Below are 25057 nucleotides of genomic sequence, written 5' to 3' on the forward strand. Positions count from 1 at the left end.
TGAGCCGGTCGGCTATTGTCTGCCAGGCTCTCTCGCGTTCTTTACTTATGGCATTGGTTTTGCCTTTTTTCCTTATAATATCCTTAACTTCGTCAGAGAACTCCGTCAGGAGCTGTTGTTCAGCGGCCGTGACGTAGGACGCGCGACTTTTATCCATTTCCCCATCGGTGATTCTGTGAGCGATCGCGAGGTCTGCTTCAGTATGCCGTGCACACGCACTTATCCCAACTATCTTCACCTGGCTTAACCTAGCCGCACCTTCTCATCCTGGCTCAGCAAACGTGCAACCAATTAAGCCAGGATAGGCCGCGCAAGCTAGGTCAAGCTGGGCTTTAATTATCCTGGATTTCTTTATTCTGGTTTCGTGTAATACCCCTCAGGTTGTTCGACCTGTACTGAGACTTCGGCCTTCTGACCTCCCGACCCCACCATGTTAGAAAACACACATGAACTCATCTACCAAATCCAGCACAGCTGATAACCAGGCAGTCATTTCTAACATCAGCTGTAAATGTCCTCTTTCTTTCTTTCTTTCTTTCTTTCTTTCTTTCTTTCTTTTTTCTTTCTTTCTTTCTTTCTTTCTTTCTTTCTTTCTTTCTTTCTTTCTTTCTTATGATCTTATTAGGAAAAGTCATTGATCCAGAACAAAAACAACATCAATAATCAGAACAAAGTGAAAGAATAAATTTACTGAAACAGAAAAGTAGAACAACTAAAAAATTTCATTAATTCAAGACAAGAAACGGATCTTTAATTTTTCTTTTTTAAATAATCTTGATCATTTCGACGTTTTTGTTTTGCTTGTTTCTTTGTTTATTGCTTCGTTTTTTCTCTGACGTCTGACCATTTTATTCTGAAAAAAAACACACAGCCCGGAAGTGACGTGTACATTGAGATCAGCTGATTGGAATGTTGACGGAGCAGGTTTAGCAGCCGGTGGATGAAACGAAGGTCCCGCAGACCGGTTCTGCGGCTCTGAACGTCCTCATGATCTCTGCTGTTTGTTGGCTTTTATTTTCCTGACCCGCGTGACGTCTTTGTTCTCACCGCCTGACAGCTGATCCGCGTGACTCGGGAGAGGAGAAGGTGAGGAAGACCTGGAGGAGCACGAGCTGCCGACATGGACATCCAGGGCGAGAGAAGGAGACTGCTGGAGGCGGAGAGCGGAGACACGAACCCGTCCGGACTCATGTCCGAGCAGGACGCGTACCTGAGGTAGTCCCGCACGTCCACGCGCGTTACTACAGGTTTAACTCACACAGACTTAAGGTCGCGGTTCTTTCTAGAACTCTGAACCCGTCCAGACACTAACTTCTAACTTCCTCATGTTTAAGCTGCATAACGTCCTTAGTTCTCCAAGTTTCCATCAGTTCCAGAACTGGTACGAGACCAGTTCCAGACCAGCTCCAGTCCAGTCCTGGTACGAGACCAGTTCCAGACCAGCTCCAGTCCAGTCCTGGTACGAGACCAGTTCCAGACCAGCTCCAGTCCAGTCCTGGTACGAGACCAGTTCCAGACCAGCTCCAGTCCATTCCTGGTACGAGACCAGTTCCAGACCAGCTCCAGTCCATTCCTGGTACGAGACCAGTTCCAGACCACTTCCAGACCACTTCCAGTCCAGTCCTGGTACCGGACCAGTTCCAGACTAGTTCCAGTCCAGTCCTGGTACGAGACCAGTTCCAGACCAGCTCCAGTCCATTCCTGGTACGAGACCAGTTCCAGACCACTTCCAGTCCAGTCCTGGTACCAGACCAGTTCCAGACTAGTTCCAGCCCAGTCCTGATACGAGACCAGTTCCAGACTAGTTCCAGTCCAGTCCTGGTACCGGACCAGTTCCAGACCAGTTTCAGTCCAGTCCTGGTACCGGACCAGTTCCAGACTAATTTAACTGTGACCAGGGGATTCAGGCAGAAAATAATAAAAATCTCAGCATGGAGGCAGAAACTGGACACGCGGAGGACAGAAGAACAGTCAGGACTAAAAACCATCTACAGCAGATGACCAGCATCTGAATCCACCAAAGACCTGAACCAGGACTGGACCGACTCTGGTCCTGACCCAGATGTGGGTGTTTGTGTGAATCTGTTTTCATGAACAGAAAGAAAATTCTTGATCTGTTGTTTCTCTTCTCAGCAAAGTGAAGAACGGGAAGCTGTTCCTGGCGACGTTTGCCTCCGTTCTGGGTCCCTTGAGCTTCGGCTTCGTGCTGGGATACAGCTCCCCGGCCATCCCCGAGCTCACCCGGGACGCCGACCCTCGGCTGAGGCTGGACGACGTCCAGGCGTCCTGGTTCGGGGTATGTGGTGGCGGCCATGATAACAATCACATGCCTCAGGGAGGATTTTTAGAGTTCATCAGCAGTTTTAATGTCTTCACATGATGTCCAGAAACGTGTTGGAGGTCAAAACCGCAGGAAGAAAAACAAACGTGACCTTTGAACTTTTGGAAAAAACATTCAGAGTTTGGACTCTGGTCCCGGTCTGAGACGTTCCACTGTGGAGGATTTAATGTCACACAGAACAGAAACATGTCTCTTCTGTGAGATGCGGGAAATTCTCTAAAATTAAATCTGCAATTTTTTAATTTGTTCAAACCTTTATTCAACAAACGGGTCTAAAGTAACAATTTCAGCATCTTCACTGATGAAATTCACCGTGTTTAAACGTAGAATCAGCTGCAGCAACACACTCGGTGAAAGTTGTTCTAGACTCAGAAACCTCCCTAGAATATCCAGTAAGATGGTTCTGGAAGGTTCTGCAACCAGCAGGAGGTTCTCCAGCCTGCTCGTGAACAGCGACGTCCTCATGTTTCCATACATTTTCTATGTTGCCATGGTGGTTAAGTCAGTTCCTCCACTATATGGAAAGCCGTTTTATTCAAAATTAAATAAATAGAAAAATAACTAAATTATTGAATATATATATATATATATATATATATATATATATATATATATATATATATATATATGTATATATATATATATATACATATATATTTATATATGTGTATATATATATATATATATTCAATAATATATATATATATATATATATATATATATATATATATATGTATATATATATATATATACATATATATTTATATATGTGTATATATATATATATATATATATATATATATATATATATATATATATATATACATTAATTTATTTAATTGGGATCATGAGGACACTTTTATTTTGGAGTAATTTTTGGGAGCAACATATAGTGCAGCACCACATTGTGCTGCGCCTATTTCGTGCTTCTGTTTTATTTCGGATCCTTATATTCAAATTAAGGGGCGGGGCTTCTAGACGTGGGCTGAATGTAGTAGGGGCAGAGCAGAGTGCCTCTAGAGAGAGAGTGGCGCCATCTCCGTTCACTGCAATGGTTCAGTTTTTTCACAGCAATGGCGGCGTATGGAGCCCCTCAAAAGTTCCCGGAAGTTAGCAAAAGCTAAGCGACGGTCAATGTATTTCAATGGAACAGATTGTCGGAGCTACACTTCTTCAAGGTAAGATGTTTTAATAGTCATATTTCCATATCAGTTGTGCATCGAAATCAACTTGACAGGAGTAATTAAATATGTTGACGGATTGTCACCGTCTAGATTAATATATTTAGAGATTATAAACCGATAAAAGTTTATGCTAGCACACTGATAGCAGCAGATGCCACAGGCTGATGAATGTAAATTCTGTTCGTCAATATAAATTGATCCAACGCCGTTGATAGCGAGGTTAATGTGTAGGGAGAGCGATTGTAGTTACATTTTTATTTAATTTTAATGTATTTATAAGGCTGTGGAATAATGGACAAAGATATGAAAATGAATACACAGTATTAGATAGCACAATACTCTTAGTATATATGTTTACAATATTTGCAACTATAAAACCTGTTAAATGTAACAAACATGTTAACCTTAAGAACTTAACAAAATATACATATACAAAATAAGTGGCTGATTGTACTTGAGTGCATTTGCTGCACTAGACAGCACTCAGCACTCAGTGTGCAGGATGAGAGCAGAGAAGCAGAGAGATGCTTAAGGGAAGTATATCACTCTTCCCTCGTGCAGCATTGTCCTGAAGAACTTTCAGCTGTTCTGGGGTTGTCTGACGTTAACTGGGATACTGTTCTTCTTCACCTTCCTGGTTTGGCCACTTTTAAGTGTTTCCTGTCTTTTTTTTCTACATTCTGCAACCTCAACCATATAAATCTCCCTGTGATGTGTTCTCTGTGTTTAATTTAAAAATAAACTTCCCAATGATATGGTCTTTGAAAATGTGTAAATGCATTGTTTTAATATGATTACCTCACATATTTTTTTGTTTTTACAGTCCCTGATGGTGGTCAAATGTATCCTGCTGACTTTGGCCGTCCATATTTTCCTTCTGTCCCTGTCTTTGGGGAAGCCATACATACGCACGCCTTTCTCTGAGCAATTGGAGCATCCCCATGCAGCACAGCATACCATGGTGAAGACTGTATTCAAGGATAGCAGAGAAAAGAAATGGCTAGACATGCTGATCTAGTCGAGTTTTATTGTAAAGGAATTCTTTTAGGTATTAAATGCATTTGGAAAACAAAGGGTGTTTGTCTGATTTATTATGTATATGTAGGGAGTAAGTCTTGGGATAGTTAACAAATAGTGATAGAAAGCCATGTATTTTCCATGAATTGAAGAGAGAGAGTGGCGCCACCGGAAGCTCAAAACGCTTGCCGATCACGTGGTCCATGTAGCCTCCAAAAGTTCCAGGAAGTGCTTGGCGGCCAATACAAAATAATAAGAAAAGTACGATAATCGGTAAATAATGATCAATCAAGGCTTTGCTTTGCAATATTTTTATAGTTGTGTTCATTGATATGAATCATGTTAAGTTTACTAAACCTGTATGACATCAACAGCATGTAAATCATAATATTTCCTGTTTTTTTAACTTTATCTTTCAGACTGAGGCATACCAACAGGTGAAGACAATGATTTACCAAGTGACTACACAATAAATCTAGGCTCACAGCATAATGATAACTGTTCTTACAGGAAATCTATATCCAATAAATAAAATTTAGATCCCAATTCATTTCAAATAAATGGGTTATCTATTCTTACTTATTAGTATCTACTTGTGTGAATTGCTTTTAAGTCTTAAGACTTATTTTGACTGAGGCAGACTGATAACTACACAAGTCTGGACTCACAATATAATGTGTTCTTACAGAAAATCCATGGCAAATAAATAAAATTTTGAGTTCAATTCATGGAAAATACATGGCTTTCTATCACTATTTGTTAACTATCCCAAGACTTACTCCCTACATATACATAATAAATCAGACAAACACCCTTTGTTTTCCAAATGCATTTAATACCTAAAAGAATTCCTTTACAATAAAACTCGACTAGATCAGCATGTCTAGCCATTTCTTTTCTCTGCTATCCTTGAATACAGTCTTCACCATGGTATGCTGTGCTGCATGGGGATGCTCCAATTGCTCAGAGAAAGGCGTGCGTATGTATGGCTTCCCCAAAGACAGGGACAGAAGGAAAATATGGATGGCCAAAGTCAGCAGGATACATCTGACCACCATCAGGGACTGTGAAAACAAAAAAATATGTGAGGTAATCATATTAAAACAAAGCATTTACACATTTTCAAAGACCATATCATTGGGAAGTTTAATATTTTTAAATTAAACACAGAGAACACATCACAGGGAGATTTATATGGTTGAGGTTGCAGAATATAGAAAAAAAAGACAGGAAACACTTAAAAGTGGCCAAACCAGGAAGGTGAAGAAGAACAGTATCCCAGTTAACGTCAGGCAACCCCAGAACTGCTGAAAGTTCTTCAGGACAATGCTGCACGAGGGAAGAGTGATATACTTCCCTTAAGCATCTCTCTGCTTCTCTGCTCTCATCCTGCACACTGAGTGCTGTCTAGTGCAGCAAATGCACTCAAGTACAATCAGCCACTTATTTTGTATTTGTATATTTTGTTAAGTTCTTAAGGTTAACATGTTTGTTACATTTAACAGGTTTTATAGTTGCAAAGATTGTAAACATATATACTAAGAGTATTGTGCTATCTAATACTGTGTATTCATTTTCATATCTTTGTCCATTATTCCACAGCCTTATAAATACATTAAAATTAAATAAAAATGTAACTACAATCGCTCTCCCTACACATTAACCTCGCTATCAACGGCGTTGGATCAATTTATATTGACGAACAGAATTTACATTCATCAGCCTGTGGCATCTGCTGCTATCAGTGTGCTAGCATAAACTTTTATCGGTTTATAATCTCTAAATATATTAATCTAGACGGGGACAATCTGTCAACATATTTAATTACTCCTGTCAAGTTGATTTCGATGCACAACTGATATGGAAATATGACTATTAAAACATCTTACCTTGAAGAAGTGTAGCTCCGACAATCTGTTCCATTGAAATACATTGACCGTCGCTTAGCTTTTGCTAACTACCGGGAAATTTTGAGGGGCTCCATACGCCGCCATTGCTGTGAAAAAACTGAACCATTGCAGTGAACGGAGATGGCGCCACTCTCTGTCTACAGGCACTCTGCTCTGCCCCTACTACATTCAGCCCACGTCTAGAAGCCCCGCCCCTTAATTTGAATATAAGGATCCGAAATAAAACAGAAGCACGAAATAGGCGCAGCACAATGTGGTGCTGCACTATATGTTGCTCCCAAAAATTACTCCAAAATAAAAGTGTCCTCATGATCCCAATTAAATAAATTAATGCATATATATATATATATATATATATATATATATATATATATATATATATATATTTATTTTTATATATTTATTTATATATATATTTACTTATTTATATATATATATATATATATATATATTCAATAATTTAGTTATTTTTCTATTTATTTAATTTTGAATAAAACGGCTTTCCATACCTACGGCCTCTCCGACCATCACCGACCATTCATCCACACATTCATACACCAGCGATGCCAACACTGGAGGCAAGGAGGGTTAAGTGTCTTGCCCAAGGACACAACGACAGATGACTGCGGGAGCGGGAATCGAACCGCCGACCTTCCGATCATTGGACGACCTGCTCTACCGCCTGAGCCACTGCCGCCCCACTCCAGTTTCAGCTTTAAATCCTTCAACTTTTCACTTCAGCTTAATAAATACTTCTTCAACAAAGACATTTCAGCCTTTTTCAACCTTCTTCAGCCATCTTTAAGCATTTCAGTCTAATCATTCAGCATGACAGCATTCACACATGCTGTTATGCTAATAACAGCTTTTTCTAGTTTGAATATAAGGATCCGAAATAAAACAGAAGCACGAAATAGGCGCAGCACAATGTGGTGCTGCACTATATGTTGCTCCCAAAAATTACTCCAAAATAAAAGTGTCCTCATGATCCCAATTAAATAAATTAATGCATATATATATATATATTTATATATATATTTACTTATTTATATATATATATTTATTTATTTATATATATATTTACTTATTTATATATATATATATATATATATATATATATATATATATTCAATAATTTAGTTATTTTTCTATTTATTTAATTTTGAATAAAACGGCTTTCCATACCACTAGGGGGCAGTGCTGAGCTTAGCGTTCAGTCCTGTGACAATCCCGACGTCAGTTTCAGACACCGTTTAGCGGCGGTAATGTGTCGCTATGGAGTTGTTTCTAACTACCCAGCTCACTCTGACCACTCACATATAGTCTTTATTCAAAAGCTCATGTAGCGTCTGCAGTTGTTATTCTCATCTTTATTCTTCTTCTGCTTTTTGTTCCCTTCCTGATCCCCTTCTTCTTCTCTGGTTTGTTTCTTGCGATGGTCACATGTCAGCTGTTCTGCTCAGCACTGCCCCCTCAATTTCTACTTGGTATTGCTCCGTCTTCTGCGTCAAGCGACGGATAGCTAAGCTCCCTGAAAACAGACTAAATTATGTACGTAACCGACGCAGAAGACAAACGACTCTATCCATCTTCTACGCCCAGCATAAAGGGGCCTTAACTGGTGACAGGTGAGGGTGTCAGGACTGGGTATAAAAGCAGCGTCTACCAAAGGTATAGTTTCTCCAACCAGGATGGGGGGTGGCTAACCACTTTGGTCCAAACTCCTTTAGAGGATCATGAATAAGTTTGTCCATGACAGATTGTTTAGGATGAACTGGGGACACACAGGCACCCAACAGTGGTTTCACTCATTTAAAGAAATTTCAATCTATTTATTGACAAAGTGTAAAAAACAAAGTGAAAAAAATTGTTTACATTGTGAGAAGTTTTAGATGAAAACATCTGTGCAGTCTTTTGTATAAATAAATACCCCAAAACAGCACACTGTTTTAGAAATATAATTAAAACTAATTTATTTTCATTTACTTTTTGGTTGAATTGATATTAATTTAAAAAAATTTAAATATGAAAACAGTATCTCAAATCTTTCATTTCATTTCCCCCTGCCCCCCATAAAAATCTTAGTCTCGCTCATGACCATCCCCCATTAACGACATGTCTCCATATGCCCAGAAAGTTTTATTTCCGTTTTTTCTTCTTACCTGTGAAACAACTTTTTTGCCGGTTGCCGGTTACCCGTTCTATATAATCTGTCACGGTGTGTTCGTTGAATGTATTGATGATTCTCTGATGGAGTTTGGACTAAAGTGATGAGTCATGACTCACCCTGGTTGGACAGATGAAGTCTTTGGTGGATGTGGCTTTTATACCCTATCCTGGCACCCTCACCTGTGAGCATTTCATGTGCTAGATGGAGAATATTTGGCCTTTCTGCTTGTCCAGAGCAGAATGTTGTGAGCAGATTGATGATGCAGCGCTGCAGGAGAAACCGTCACCATGATCAGACCAGACAAATGGACTCAGCAACGTCCAACTCTTATTTTTCCATAATCTAGTGTTGTCTGGTGTTCAGTCCATAGTGACGGTGGGAGCGGCGGTGGGGGGGCTGTTGGGCGGTTGGATGGTGGAGAAGATTGGCAGGAAGCTCAGCCTGATGTTCTGTTCGCTGCCCTTCGTCTTCGGTTTCACCATCATCATCGCCGCGCAGAACGTGTGGATGCTGTACATCGGCAGAGTGCTGACCGGCCTCGCCAGTGGAGTCACGTCGTTGGTGGTCCCGGTAAGACCTTCCTGCCTCTTTTATCTAAAGAAACATCTCTTTTTTTTGTGAACACCTTGATTTCCTGCAGCCTCAACAGAAAAATGTTTAAAAACATCTGCGGCGCTTCAGACACGATCAGCTGATGGGGACCAGCTGATTGACAGAAACGTACTCATCAGATCTCTGAGCAGAGGACCAAGTCGGATGTTCGGCAGTCAAACTTGTTTAAAGGAATTCTCTAAGTTTAGAATGGAGATGAGGAAAAAAACTGAAATACTTCCAGGAAATACCCCAAATACCATACTACTTTATTAATATAGTACTTATAAACGAATAATGCAGAACAAAGTGCTGCACAGTAAAATAAAAAGTTAAAGACGACAGGACGAGTAAAATCTTAACGCTGGGTTAAAGAGATCTACTAAAATTAATCCAATATCCATTCATAAAATTCAGAAAGCAATTTTTTTTGTGTTTGTTGTCTGGTGGCGACAGTAACCCTACTCTGGCATGACTTCTTGGTGCTCAGCGAGATCTCAGCACCTTTCACCATTAAATTACATTCACCTGTGAATGATTCAGCAGCTCTTTACCTCTCACATTAGCAGCTAACGCTAAGACCATGGGCTCTCACATTAGCAGCTAACGCTAAGACCATTGGCTCTCACATTAGAAGCTAACACTAAGATCGTGAGCTCTCACATTAGCAGCTAACGCGAAGACCATGGGCTCTCACATTAGAAGCTAACACTAAGATCGTGAGCTCTCACATTAGCAGCTAACGCTAAATTCATGAGCTCTCACATTAGCAGCTAAAGCTAAGACCATGGGCTCTCACATTAGCAGCTAAAGCTAAGACCATGGGCTCTCACATTAGCAGCTAAAGCTAAGACCATGGGCTCTCACATTAGCAGCTAACGCTAAGACCATGGGCTCTCACATTAGCAGCTAAAGCTAAGACCATGGGCTCTCACATTAGCAGCTAACGCTAAGACCATGGGCTCTCACATTAGAAGCTAACACTAAGATCGTGAGCTCTCACATTAGCAGCTAATGCTAAATTCATGAGCTCTCACTTTAGCAGCTAACACTAAGACCATGGGCTCTCACATTAGCAGCTAACGCTAAGACCATGGGCTCTCACATTAGAAGCTAACACTAAGATCGTGAGCTCTCACATTAGCAGCTAACGCTAAATTCATGAGCTCTCACATTAGCAGCTAACACTAAGACCATGGGCTCTCACATTAGCAGCTAACGCTAAGACCATGGGCTCTCACATTAGCAGCTAACGCTAAGACCATGAGCTCTCACATTAGCAGCTAACGCTAAGACCATGGGCTCTCACATTAGAAGCTAACACTAAGATCGTGAGCTCTCACATTAGCAGCTAATGCTAAATTCATGAGCTCTCACTTTAGCAGCTAACACTAAGACCATGGGCTCTCACATTAACAGCTAACGCTAAGACCATGGGCTCTCACATTAGAAGCTAACGCTAAGACCATGGGCTCTCACATTAGAAGCTAACACTAAGATCGTGAGCTCTCACGTTAGCAGCTAATGCTAAATTCATGAGCTCTCACATTAGCAGCTAAAGCTAAGACCATGGGCTCTCACATTAACAGCTAACGCTAAGACCATGGGCTCTCACATTAGGAGCTAAAGCTAAGACCATGGGCTCTCACATTAGCAGCTAACGCAAAGACCATGGGCTCTCACATTAGAAGCTAACGCTAAGACCATGGGCTCTCACATTAGCAGCTAAAGCTAAGACCATGGGCTCTCATATTAGCAGCTAACACTAAGATTGTGAGCTCTCACATTAGCAGCTAACGCTAAATTCATGAGACTTCACATTAGCAGCTAACACTAAGACCATGGGCTCTCACATTAGAAGCTAACGCTAAGACCATGGGCTCTCACATTAGAAGCTAACGCTAAGATCGTGAGCTCTCACATTAGCAGGTAACGCTAAATTCGTGAGCTCTCACATTAGCAGCTAACACTAAGACCATGGGCTCTCACATTAGCAGCTAACGCTAAGACCATGGGCTCTCACATTAGAAGCTAACACTAAGATCGTGAGCTCTCACATTAGCAGGTAACGCTAAATTCGTGAGCTCTCACATTAGCAGCTAACACTAAGACCATGGGCTCTCACATTAGCAGCTAACACTAAGACCATGGGCTCTCACATTAGCAGCTAACGCTAAGACCATGGGCTCTCACATTAGCAGCTAACGCTAAATTCATGAGCTCTCACATTAGCAGCTAACACTAAGACCATGGGCTCTCACATTAGCAGCTAACGCTAAGACCATGGGCTCTCACATTAGCAGCTAACGCTAAGACCATGAGCTCTCACATTAGAAGCTAACGCTAAGACCATGGGCTCTCACATTAGAAGCTAACACTAAGATCGTGAGCTCTCACATTAGCAGCTAATGCTAAATTCATGAGCTCTCACTTTAGCAGCTAACACTAAGACCATGGGCTCTCACATTAACAGCTAACGCTAAGACCATGGGCTCTCACATTAACAGCTAACGCTAAGACCATGGGCTCTCACATTAGAAGCTAACGCTAAGACCATGGGCTCTCACATTAGAAGCTAACGCTAAGACCATGGGCTCTCACATTAGCAGCTAACGCTAAGACCATGGGCTCTCACATTAGAAGCTAACACTAAGATCGTGAGCTCTCACATTAGCAGCTAACGCTAAATTCATGAGCTCTCACATTAGCAGCTAACACTAAGACCATGGGCTCTCACATTAGCAGCTAACGCTAAGACCATGGGCTCTCACATTAGCAGCTAACGCTAAGACCATGAGCTCTCACATTAGCAGCTAACGCTAAGACCATGGGCTCTCACATTAGAAGCTAACACTAAGATCGTGAGCTCTCACATTAGCAGCTAATGCTAAATTCATGAGCTCTCACATTAGCAGCTAAAGCTAAGACCATGGGCTCTCACATTAACAGCTAACGCTAAGACCATGGGCTCTCACATTAGCAGCTAAAGCTAAGACCATGGGCTCTCACATTAGCAGCTAATGCAAAGACCATGGGCTCTCACATTAGAAGCTAACGCTAAGACCATGGGCTCTCACATTAGCAGCTAACGCTAAGACCATGGGCTCTCATATTAGCAGCTAACACTAAGATTGTGAGCTCTCACATTAGCAGCTAACGCTAAATTCATGAGACTTCACATTAGCAGCTAACACTAAGACCATGGGCTCTCACATTAGAAGCTAACGCTAAGACCATGGGCTCTCACATTAGAAGCTAACGCTAAGATTGTGAGCTCCCACATTAGCAGCTAAAGCTAAGATTGTGAGCTCCCACAGTAGCAGCTAATGCTAAGACTGCAGGCTCTCACATTAGAAGCTAAAGCTAAGATCTTGAGCTCCCACATTAGCAGCTAAATCTAAGATCATGGGCTCGCACATTAGCAGCTAACGCTAAGATTGTGAGCTTCCACATTAGCAGCTAATGCTAAGACTGCAGGCTCTTACATTAGAAGCTAAAGCTAAGATCTTGAGATCCCATATTAGCAGCTAAAGCTAAGACCATGGGCTCACACATTAGCAGCTAACACTAAGATTGTGAGCTCCCATATTAGCAGCTAACGCTAAGACCGCAGGCTCTGCCATGTTCAACAAACACCAACTGCTTTGAAAATAACAGGAAGTGACATCAACTACATGTATGTACTCCAAAATAAATCCGATTATGGACTGGTAAATGTAGACAACCATCTTTAGAATATGGTATTTCAGGAGTGCATGTAGCTGTGTTGGATCAGATTATTACAGTAATCGAATTACTCCCAGATATCTGATATTGATGGTCATGTAAAATAGTTATCTAAGGAATGTTTTAAAATTCAAGAAAAACATTTGAAACATAACTACATGGAAATGAAGTGATATGGAGTCAGGAAGTTAGTGTGATACCCAGCCTTATAACACCATAAACTCAAGGTTGGAAACGAGACTTTGTGTGTTTAATATGAAGAAATTCAGCTGTCAGCCTAATTTGTCACTTTTAATGTATGTGTTTATTAGAAAAGTATCGTGTTTTAAATCTTTTCAAACTTGCAGAAACATTAAATGAATTTTTAATCTCCACTCTGTATTTTCTGGATCAGTAATTTAAGTCAGAATAAGTTCATCCTCCAGATAATCAGTGAAAGGGATAATCAATGAATCATGTCATTAATCTTGTTTCTGCTTCTCAGATATGAACATTAGGTGAATATGTTCCTTCAGAACTGGAGTGTGGATCAGTCTAATCAATAATCAGCTGATCCTCCAGTGATGCTTCTGTTTTTTCCTCAGCTGTATATTTCGGAGACGGCTCACGAGAAGGTCCGGGGGACGCTGGGCTCCTGCGTGCAGCTCATGGTGGTGCTCGGCATCATGGGAGTTTACCTTGCAGGTTGGTTTTATGACATCCTGAAACTGGTTTGTTGATGTGTGACTGCAGGCTGATGAGCTGTCAATCATGAAGCGGCGCCCTGCAGCGTCTGGGATGAAGGCTTTTACCTGAAGTTGCTTTGAAGCTGGAAATCAATTCTCCTGAAGAAGAGCGGAGCTTCTGGCCATCAGCTGACCCGATTCTCCTCAGATACGATCCCATTCCTGCCTCCTGGCCAGCAGCCCGCGCTGCTTCTGGCTAATCTGGTTAGCCGCGTGCCTTTCATGCTTTCCTAACTGCTGTGGGCGGGTTGTCTCGTGTTCCTCTGGTTTCCCTGCTGCTCAGAGCCCAGATGCTGCGCTCAGACTCGTCACCATGGAATAATATGAGGTTATAAAAAGAGCTAACACATGAAAGATGATGTTTCAGGGGCTCCTCTTGGTGATGCGAGCCGTCAGGTGATGCTCTCTCTCTACATCCCCACCCTCACCTGACCTGACCTCACCTGAGGCCTGAACTTTTCTGCACGGAAAGAGGAAGCAGCTGGGATGGTTCAGGTACCTGTGGCCACCCAGAAATGTGCTTAGTTAATAAAACTTTTTATTTAATGATAGAATAATTATTATGGAGCAGGATTAGTTCTTTACCCCAGTATTCTGACCTTCATCAGGACCACCTTCTAGTACCGGGTCGTCCTCTTCATCAGGACCACCTTCTAGTACCGGGTCGTCCTCCTCATCGGGTCCACCTTCTAGTACCGGGTCGTCCTCCTCATCGGGTCCACCTTCTAGTACCGGGTCGTCCTCTTCATCGGGACCACCTTCTAGTACCGGGTCGTCCTCTTCATCGGGTCCACCTTCTAGTACCGGGTCGTCCTCTTCATCGGGTCCACCTTCTAGTACCGGGTCGTCCTCTTCATCGGGTCCACCTTCTAGTACCGGGTCGTCCTCTTCATCGGGTCCACCTTCTAGTACCGGGTCGTCCTCTTCATCGGGTCCACCTTCTAGTACCGGGTCGTCCTCCTCATCGGGACCACCTTCTAGTACCGGGTCGTCCTCTTCATCGGGACCACCTTCTAGTACCGGGTCGTCCTCTTCATCGGGTCCACCTTCTAGTACCGGGTCGTCCTCTTCATCGGGTCCACCTTCTAGTACCGGGTCGTCCTCTTCATCGGGTCCACCTTCTAGTACCGGGTCGTCCTCTTCATCGGGTCCGCCTTCTAGTACCGGGTCGTCCTCTTCATCAGGACCACCTTCTAGTACCGGGTCGTCCTCTTCATCGGGTCCACCTTCTAGTACCGGGTCGTCCTCTTCATCGGATCAACCTTCTAGTACCGGGTCGTCCTCTTCATCGGGTCCACCTTCTAGTACCGGGTCGTCCTCTTCATCAGGTCAACCTTCTAGTACCGGGTCGTCCTCTTCATCAGGTTTACCTTCTAGTACCGCGTCGTCAGCTTCATCGGGTCAACCTTCTAGTACCGCGTCGTCCTCTTCATCGGGTCCACCTTCTAGTACCGGGTCGTCCTCTTCATCAGGTCAACCTTCTAGTACCGGGTCGTCCTCTTCATCAGGTTTACCTTCTAGTACCGCGTCGTCAGCTTCGTCGGGTCAACCTTCTAGTACCGCGTCGTCCTCTTCATCGGGTCCACCTTCTAGTACCGGGTCGTCCTCTTCATCGGGTCCACCTTCTAGTACCGGGTCGTCCTCTTCATCGGATCAACCTTCTAGTACCGGGTCGTCCTCTTCATCGGGTCCACCTTCTAGTACCGGGTCGTCCTCTTCATCAGGTTTACCTTCTAGTACCGCGTCGTCAGCTTCATCGGGTCAACCTTCTAGTACCGCGTCGTCCTCTTCATCGGGTCCACCTTCTAGTACCGGGTCGTCCTCTACATCGGGTCCACCTTCTAGTACCGGGTCGTCCTCTTCATCGGGTCCACCTTCTAGTACCGGGTCGTCCTCTTCATCGGATCAACCTTCTAGTACCGGGTCGTCCTCTTCATCGGGTCCACCTTCTAGTACCGGGTCGTCCTCTTCATCAGGTTTACCTTCTAGTACCGCGTCGTCCTCTTCATCGGGTCCACCTTCTAGTACCGGGTCGTCCTCTACATCGGGTCCACCTTCTAGTACTGCGTCGGCCTTCTGAAGTGGATGGATGTTCTGAGCAGATAAAAGTAGACAAGTTGTGTTCATCCTGAACTTTGCCGACATTCCTTGAGCTGGTTAAAGTTAAACCGTGTGTTAGGAGGACTTCATGAATGAGGCTCGTTGTTTTAGCTTCAGAAGATGTTTGTCATCACAATGACACGCTGAAACAACATAAGCTCCATCTCTGGACACCAGGGCGGAACAGCTCTGAGAAATGTGGTAAACGGGTGAAATTTCCTCTCATTTTAACCCAGTCTGGGTTCCAGCCTCGGCTGAGGGAGGGAGGGGTTTAAACCGTGGGTTTTCTCCAGGTGCCCCGGCTTCCTCCCACCATGGAGGTTAGGTTGACTGGTTTCAAGAGTGGGTGGGAGGGGTCGGCCCTGGCAACCAGACCAGTGGACCTGCTAGTTGCTGAGATGGACTCCAGCTTCACCAGGTGGATGGATGGAAACAAACAAGCAACGACAAACTGTCCATTAGTTTATTCATCAAAACAAGTTTTAGGCTGTTTCCTTGAAAACAGAGAAAGAGATTAAAACCTTTCCAGGAACCTCTGACCACAAAGACCAGACGTTTCCGAGCTTTATTGAAATTGTGCAGATCTTATTATGCCTGTCGTTAATGACAGAGCATCTTTGGAAGTGAGCTCTCCACTTTTCAGTGAGCAGGAATGAGGAACTAACTACTGACATTGGACCAGTTTAACTCCACCATCCGTCGTCCTCTGCTTCCTTTGGTTTGTTAGTTTACTCAGGAAGTCTGTAGAAGGGTTGGTGTCAGCACAGGTCCATCATTTAGATGTAAAACCAGTCAGGGTGGAGCACATTCAGACCAGCTATCTACTGTCAGAGGAAACCGAAACCTCTGGACCTTTGTCGCCGTTATCTTTGGCAAAACAGGTGTTGTCTGAACATTTGGGAAGAATCACATGAGAGCCGCAGCGACCATGAGCAGGAATAGTTTCTCTGGAGCAGAACACCTGCATGCAGACCGGCCGCTCCTAGACCACCTGCACGCAGACCGGCCGCTCCTAGACCGCCTGCACGCAGACCGGCCGCTCCTAGACCGCCTGCACACAGACCGGCCGCTCCTAGACCGCCTGCACGCAGACCGGCCGCACCTAGACCGGCTGCTCATAGACCGCCTGCACGCAGACTGGCCGCACCTAGACCGCCTGCACGCAGACCGGCCGCACCTAGACCAGCCGCTCCTAGACCGCCTGCACGCAGTCCGGCCGCACCTAGACCAGCTGCTCCTAGACCGCCTGCACGCAGACCGGCCGCTCCTAGACCACCTGCACGCAGACCGGCCGCACGCAGACCGCCTGCACGCAGACCGCCTGCACGCAGACCGGCCGCTTCTAGACCGCCTGCACGCAGACCGGCCGCACCTAGACCGGCTGCTCCTAGACCGCCTGCACGCAGACCAGCTGCTCCTAGACCGCCTGCACGCAGACCGGCCGCACCTAGACCGGCTGCTCCTAGACCGCCTGCACGCAGACCGGCTGCTCCTAGACCGGCTGCTCATAGACTGGCTGCTCCTAGACCTGTTGCTCCTAGAACGGCTGCACGTAGACCGGCTGCTCCTAGACCAGATGCTGCTAGACCGGCTGCTTCCAGACCGCCTGCACACAGACCAGCTGCTCCTAGACCAGAATCCTGCTGGTCCACATGAAACTGGAGGGAATGGAGCAGCACGTGAATGCTAGCGAGGCTACCTTAAGCCGTGCTGGAAACGGGCGGAAGTCGTGTCGGTGTGGGAATGAGACCCGGAGAAGAATATTTCAGTTTCACTCTGGTGGAGCGGAACCTGCTAGAAAAACAGAAGAAATCAGACAAAAGATCAAAAGTTTAAAACCATGACCCAAAAATAAACCAGAAAACCCCAAAAGTATAATAAAAGTACTTAGTGGTGAGTAGTAGTATTTACATATGACTAAACTAGTACTTTACCCATGCACTGGTGTCAGTCCGGCTATCTGGAGTCCATCTATTACAGCTTTTATTCTGTTCTTGTACATGTTTATTTAAGTTTATTTTCTACTGGTAATATTTTTGTACTTATTCTAGTTTTCTGAAAGTACAAATCTGCACAAAGTTCAGACTTTTCCAGGACATTTTCTTCATCATAAAATCAGGAAAACAAATATTTAACTGGATTATAAAAAGCTCTCCCAGACACACGAGAAACAACATGAACCAGCTGTGAAACTCTCACTTCTCATGAATCTGCATGTCGGTGGAGAATCTTTCGCTCCAGACTTGAAGAGTAAGTATTGTAGTTTTTGATCAGGACCTGGTCTAATGTGGTCTAGGTTCCTATAAAGTTAGTGGAATGGTCCTAGACACATAAATGAATGGGAAGCCAGCTTCAGCGGGGTCCTCTCTGAACTGGTCTCAGGTCTGTTCATGGACTGGCGCTGGCTGGCGATCTGCTGCTCCATCCCGCCGACGCTGCTGATGGTCTGCATGTGCTTCATGCCGGAGACGCCGCGCTTCCTGCTGTCGCAGGGCAAGAGGCGGGAGGCCGAGGAGGCGCTGCGCTTCCTGCGAGGGCCGGACACCTCCGTGGAGTGGGAGTGCGCTCGGATCGAGGACGCCTGCGACGAACAGGTGAGCTGGACACGTCCTCTTCTGTCCACCAAAGAGACGACGAGACGTTTCATCTCCGTCTGTCCATCAGGGCTCCAGCTTCCAGATGTCGGATCTGAAGGACGCCGGCGTCTACAAGCCGCTGCTGATCGGCATCATGCTGATGGTCTTCCAGCAGATGACGGGCATCAACGCCATCATGTTCTACGCTGAGAACATCTTCGAACAGGCGCACTTCAAGGTAACACAGCTGCAGGTCCAGGTGTGGATCCAGATCACCTGGATGGTTTCTGTGGTTTCTGACAGACTGGATGCGTTTCAGGAGAGCGACCTGGCCTCAGTCATCGTGGGTCTGATTCAGGTGGTCTTTACAGGAGTAGCAGCTCTCGTCATGGACCGGGCCGGCAGGAAAGTCCTTCTCATCGTCTCAGGTAGTTTCATTTATTCCTCACACACCAAACCAAGCTAGGTGGAAAATTAGATTTCATTAAATTAATTACTACTAACCAATAGGAAAAGAGCTGCCGCATGACACACCCTAAAGACCAACCCCCTCATTTGCATAATAAAGCCGAAACGCACAGAAATGAATAAAACAGAGAAATAAAAATGCTTAGAGAAATAAATAGAGAAAGAAAATTATTGTAAATAATGGGGATGTGAATATGAATTTAAAAAGTCAATAAATATATAAAATTTTAAATGAAAATATAATATAATTATATCATTTTGTTTCTTCTTTTATTTTCCTGATATGTTTAACTTCTCTACTAACTCATTAATGCAGATTAAAACTGCTACGCCTGACATAATAAAATAAAATATCAAACATTTTACATCACATTTAACATATTAACCTGCAACACATTAGCAAGCTAATAAGCTTATACGTATATGTGTGTGTGTGTGTGTGTGTGTGTACCCAGCAGTGGTGAAGCAGACTCAGGACTGTGCTGGAACTAGCAGAGTATGGTGTTTAGTGCTAAAGCTCATAGCAAAACATTCACCACTAAACAGGAAGTTCCTCACAGTGACTTCCTCTGCTCCAACAAGACCTGGTTCATATGCAGGACTAGACCGAGACCTGGGTTCATGTGCAGGACTAGACCGAGACCTGGGTTCATGTGCAGGACTAGACCGAGACCTGGGTTCATATGCAGGACTAGACCGAGACCTGGGTTCATGTGCAGGACTAGACCGAGACCTGGGTTCATGTGCAGGACTAGACCGAGACCTGGGTTCATGTGCAGGACTAGACCGAGACCTGGGTTCATATGCAGGACTAGACCGAGACCTGGGTTCATATGCAGGACTAGACCGAGACCTGGTTCATATGCAGGACTAGACCGAGACCTGGTTCATATGCAGGACTAGACCGAGACCTGGTTCATATGCAGGACTAGACCGAGACCTGGTTCATATGCAGGACTAGACCGAGACCTGGTTCATATGCAGGACTAGACCGAGACCTGGATTCATATGCAGGACTAGACCGAGACCTGGTTCATATGCAGGACTAGACCGAGACCTGGGTTCATATGCAGGACTAGACCGAGACCTGGTTCATATGCAGGACTAGACCGAGACCTCCTGGGTTCATATGCAGGACTAGACCGAGACCTGGGTTCATATGCAGGACTAGACCGAGACCTGGGTTCATATGCAGGACTAGACCGAGACCTGGGTTCATATGCAGGACTAGACCGAGACCTGGTTCATATGCAGGACTAGACCGAGACCTGGTTCATATGCAGGACTAGACCGAGACCTGGGTTCATATGCAGGACTAGACCGAGACCTGGTTCATATGCAGGACTAGACCGAGACCTGGGTTCATATGCAGGACTAGACCGAGACCTGGTTTCATATGCAGGACTAGACCGAGACCTGGTTCATATGCAGGACTAGACCGAGACCTGGTTCATATGCAGGACTAGACCGAGACCTGGTTCATATGCAGGACTAGACCGAGACCTGGTTTATATGCAGGACTAGACCGAGACCTGGGTTCATATGCAGGACTAGACCGAGACCTGGTTTCATATGCAGGACTAGACCGAGACCTGGTTTCATATGCAGGACTAGACCGAGACCTGGTTCATATGCAGGACTAGACCGAGACCTGGTTCATATGCAGGACTAGACCGAGACCTGGGTTCATATGCAGGACTAGACCGAGACCTGGGTTCATATGCAGGACTAGACCGAGACCTGGTTCATATGCAGGACTAGACCGAGACCTGGTTCATATGCAGGACTAGACCGAGACCTGGTTCATATGCAGGACTAGACCGAGACCTGGATTCATATGCAGGACTAGACCGAGACCTGGTTCATATGCAGGACTAGACCGAGACCTGGTTCATATGCAGGACTAGACCGAGACCTGGGTTCATATGCAGGACTAGACCGAGACCTGGTTCATATGCAGGACTAGACCGAGACCTCCTGGGTTCATATGCAGGACTAGACCGAGACCTGGGTTCATATGCAGGACTAGACCGAGACCTGGGTTCATATGCAGGACTAGACCGAGACCTGGGTTCATATGCAGGACTAGACCGAGACCTGGTTCATATGCAGGACTAGACCGAGACCTGGGTTCATATGCAGGACTAGACCGAGACCTGGTTCATATGCAGGACTAGACCGAGACCTGGGTTCATATGCAGGACTAGACCGAGACCTGGTTCATATGCAGGACTAGACCGAGACCTGGGTTCATATGCAGGACTAGACCGAGACCTGGTTCATATGCAGGACTAGACCGAGACCTGGTTTCATATGCAGGACTATGTTTGGATGGTGGGAGGAAGCCGGAGAACCCACGCATACATGGGGAGAAAATGAAAACTCCACACAGAACGGCCGCTGTTCCACCCTCCCCCCCAGCCGAGGCTCGAACCAGCGAACTTCGTTTCATCTGAGGATGAAAAATGTTCCAGAAATTAATTCTTTCCTCAGAGAAAGATGGAAGATTTCCAGATTTCTCCTCTCCAGTCAGAATGATCTAATATGGGCTGGATGATCTCTGGTCCCTCAGACCGACCTGCATCCAGAACCATCATCATCATCATCAGCCATAGAACCATGGAAAGGTTACCATGGTAACCTTCTTCAGCTCTACAGTCCAGAGTTAAATTCCAGAATTGAGGCTGGATGCTGTAAGAAGGTCTTGCCGACCTAAAGTAAAAAAATTAACAAATGAAATAAAGTTTATGATATAAAACATCAAATTCCTGCATTTTTTTTTTTTTACTTTCCACTCTCATTTTGTTTAGTCCCTTCATCAGAGACCGTAATTCTTTTTGTTGCTTGACTTGGTTCTCTCAAGGTGTTGCCATGGCGATCAGCACCACAACTTTTGGGGTTTACTTCTACTTGATGTCCAAAGTCCACAACACCACGTTGCACAGCGCTGTGACGCTGGAGCTGCAGACCGGGGTCGGGGAAGAACCCCACGCTGACCTGGCCTGGCTGGCCCTGGCCAGCATGGCCGTCTTCATCTCAGGTGAGTCACGCACAGGTGTGGTCTTACACACGGTTCGGCGTTCAGGCCGAGTCACAACTTCTCCTGCTCATCAGGTTTCGCCATCGGTTGGGGTCCCATCCCCTGGCTGATCATGTCCGAGGTCTTCCCCTCCAAAGTGAGGGGGTTTGCCAGCGCCGTGGTGGTGCTCACCAACTGGAGCATGGCCTTCATCGTCACCAAGTTCTTCCAAAACATGATGGTGAGCTCCAGCAGGAAGCTTCTGCTTGTCTTTGTCTGGCTTTTTATTCTCAACAAGACTGTTCTTCTGGGGAGTTTAAAGTGATTTTTGTTTCTGAAGCTTCAGCTGTTGGAAGGATTTTTCCAGTCATACTGCCATCTAGTGGCCAAACACCAGAACTGCTGATAGAAAAATATGAATTAATAACTTCATGGTTTAACGGAGCGGAGTGTGTCCTTCCTCCAGCTGGAAAATAAAAACAGAAAACACAATTAAAACATCATAAATAAAAATTATTTCAAGGGGAGCAGTCATTTTTCAGTTAAACATTTCTTAATTTACTGTCATATCAGTTTGTTTATTTCTGTTTTTGTCTGCTTTTGCTGGTACTGGACCTCCATACTAACACAACTTCTACCTTTTCCAGGTCCTTCTGACCAATGCAGGGACCTTCTGGCTGTTTGCATCTATGTGCACCGTTAACGTCATCTTCACCATCATCTTTGTCCCAGAAACCAAAGGCAAGACTCTGGAGCAGATCGAAGCCGTCTTCAGAGGAACGTCGGGTCCGTGAAGCGTCCAAATGTCGGAAAACGAGCTGGTATTCCTGAACCGACTGCTTCTCCGGGGACTATCTGATTTAAACACTTTTATTATTAATTTTCTAATTTTCTGGTGCAGTTCCAGCTGAAGCTAATAAGTAATAATTCCTGCCTTCATGAACAGGATTATGTCCAGAATTTGTTCAGGATTATTTTAAGTGTCATCAAACTCAAGACAGGCTGATGTGACTCCATACTGCCCCCTGCTGGTGTGACAGTTTTCCTCTGAGTTTGACAGATTTAATCTGAGAAGCGAACACGACTTTAATCTGACTCTTTCAGTAGCGTCTGCAGTTTAACTTTAATGTGCCGAATCAGCTTCTCCCTGCAGCATCTCGTGCCACCCTCACCAGGAAGACACCGTCTGGACTTTTCACTTTCATTTTTTATTGTTAGCCTCTGAGCATCACTGCCTACGTGATAATTTGGGTAAATTGAGATATCCGTCTAATTGACTGCATCATTATCCTTAAAATCTTATATGACCTTAAAATATGCTGTGAGGCTAACGTTACCTGAAATGTCAGTAGAGTTGCTGTGTTGTTCATCATCAGGTAAAAGAAGCCAAACAGACTCAGTTTTTTAACATGATGATCAGAGGTTCAGGCTGTGAGCTGTAACCTGTATGGTTGGGATTATTTTGTAATGTTTTTTAATAATTTGTGGTGCATTCTTGTAATGGTAATGTTTGAAACTTGCATTTGACCTCTGAGCTCCTTCTTTTCCTTCTCCTGTGGAAAAAAAGTCTTTTTTCTTTGGTTTTTTTGTGGATTTGAGGCTGATGAAACGGACGATTTAGAGACTGTTTACTGTGATGCTGAATCTCATCATGAACTGACTATATAAATAAACAAATGTTTTTTGTAAGCATCCACTGTTTCATAATAATTCACTGTTATCTTGGAGCTGCACCTGACCAGGTCAGCCAATGACCAGAAGGTTGCTGGTTCAAGTCTTGCTTTATGCCAGTCAGTCTGTGATTGGCCATTGGTGTTGTAACTTCAGGCCCTGTTTATCCAACGCTTGTATGCAAAACCCCAAATTTTTCCCTTTGTATATACGAAAGACGCGGAGTGAAAACCTGAGGGGTATTGCACGAAACCAAGATAAGGGATTAAGCCGGGATATGTTGGTTATCCTGGCTGAATTTAGCCCTAAGTCGGTTGCATGAAAGCAGCTCAAACTAAACCCGGCCAAGTTACTGTGGTGATTTATCTGCTGCAGCTAGCCTGCTCCAGACCAGGCTAACTGCTCAGGCTAAGATTAATCCTAGCGAGTCACCTGCATGTCCAACGTCAATTCTATGAGGAATTAATGTGTTTTACAGCATGTCCATGGTCTTCCTAAGTATGGCGCGTCATTTTAATCATCCAGTATTAAAATATTACATATACAGTCACTGTACATTTAATCCAAATCTGTTCGTAATCGCAGCAGCCTTTTTATATGGATTCCAGTTGTAGTATTATTACTCAGGCCAAGTGTTATATTGCTATGCTAATGAAGACTGCTCGTCAAATTGCTGTCAGAGGTTTTATAAATATGTGTTTTATTGCATTAATTGAGATTACAAAACACAGCGGATGAGGTTACAAAAGGTTGAAATCCGTGACGAGGGCAAAGTAGAATATTCAGGTCCAACTCCCCTCCACCTGTTCCCTCTTCATAATGGCTTGCCCTTTTTCGGAGGATGTGCTGGACGAGGAAGCCCGCATCCTCAGAAGAGCATTCAGACGTGAACGAGTCTTCAGGGACAGCTCACATCCCCTGGCCTTTGGAGATGACTATGTCATTGAGAGATACAGATTTTCGGTTACTGGATTTCCAGGTCCAGTTTTCTGAGTGTCCGGCGTTTAATCTCAAGATCCAGCTCCATTCCTTGGAGCTTTCTCTTTTTGAGTCAGCTTTTAACATCTGCCAGCTCTCTCTCTCTCTCTCCAGGTGCCCTGAATAAAGCGTTCTGACAGTTTGTGAGGTCTGTAAAGGAAATGTCAGTTAGCACAGCAGGATTTGTGCATAACGTAGATTTACTTTAGCCAATACTCACAATGTTACCAGGCCGCTTAGGAGACTGTGCACATCCGGGTCCTGTTACACATTTTCTATTAGCACCACATCACTGACTTCATATCCTTCATGGAATAAATAAGCAGGCCAATCCCATAAAACTGACAAGCCTCAAGCCTTCTGGACTCCACTGACACAGTCTCCTCATCTGCAGACGTGCATTCTGCAGCTGCAGACGTGCATTCTGCAGCTGCAGATGTGCCTTCCCCCTGCCGTATACATGCAGCGAGAGGACTCGGATTAAGATTTCACAGAACATACCAAGCCTGTGATTTGGAGACGCTGTACTAACCGGATCATCTTCTGGTGGCTCCAAAAGTGTAATTGTGTTCCCAGACACT

General features: G+C 44.6%; 1 protein-coding gene across 1 annotated transcript; it reads left to right on the plus strand.

The window, feature by feature from the left end:
• Positions 1-890: 890 nt before the first annotated feature.
• Positions 891-23519, plus strand: slc2a8 (solute carrier family 2 member 8). The gene is made up of 10 exons (XM_041999599.1): positions 891-1215; positions 2134-2296; positions 8986-9192; positions 13524-13623; positions 18147-18358; positions 18429-18578; positions 18660-18768; positions 21672-21848; positions 21923-22068; positions 22475-23519. The coding sequence occupies exons 1-10, from the start codon at positions 1121-1123 to the stop codon at positions 22619-22621; spliced, it is 1506 nt and encodes a 501-aa protein (XP_041855533.1). The 5' UTR covers positions 891-1120; the 3' UTR covers positions 22622-23519.
• Positions 23520-25057: the final 1538 nt, after the last annotated feature.

Source organism: Melanotaenia boesemani, chromosome 11, assembly GCF_017639745.1.
Source record: "Melanotaenia boesemani isolate fMelBoe1 chromosome 11, fMelBoe1.pri, whole genome shotgun sequence".
NCBI classification, from domain to species: Eukaryota; Metazoa; Chordata; class Actinopteri; order Atheriniformes; family Melanotaeniidae; genus Melanotaenia; species Melanotaenia boesemani.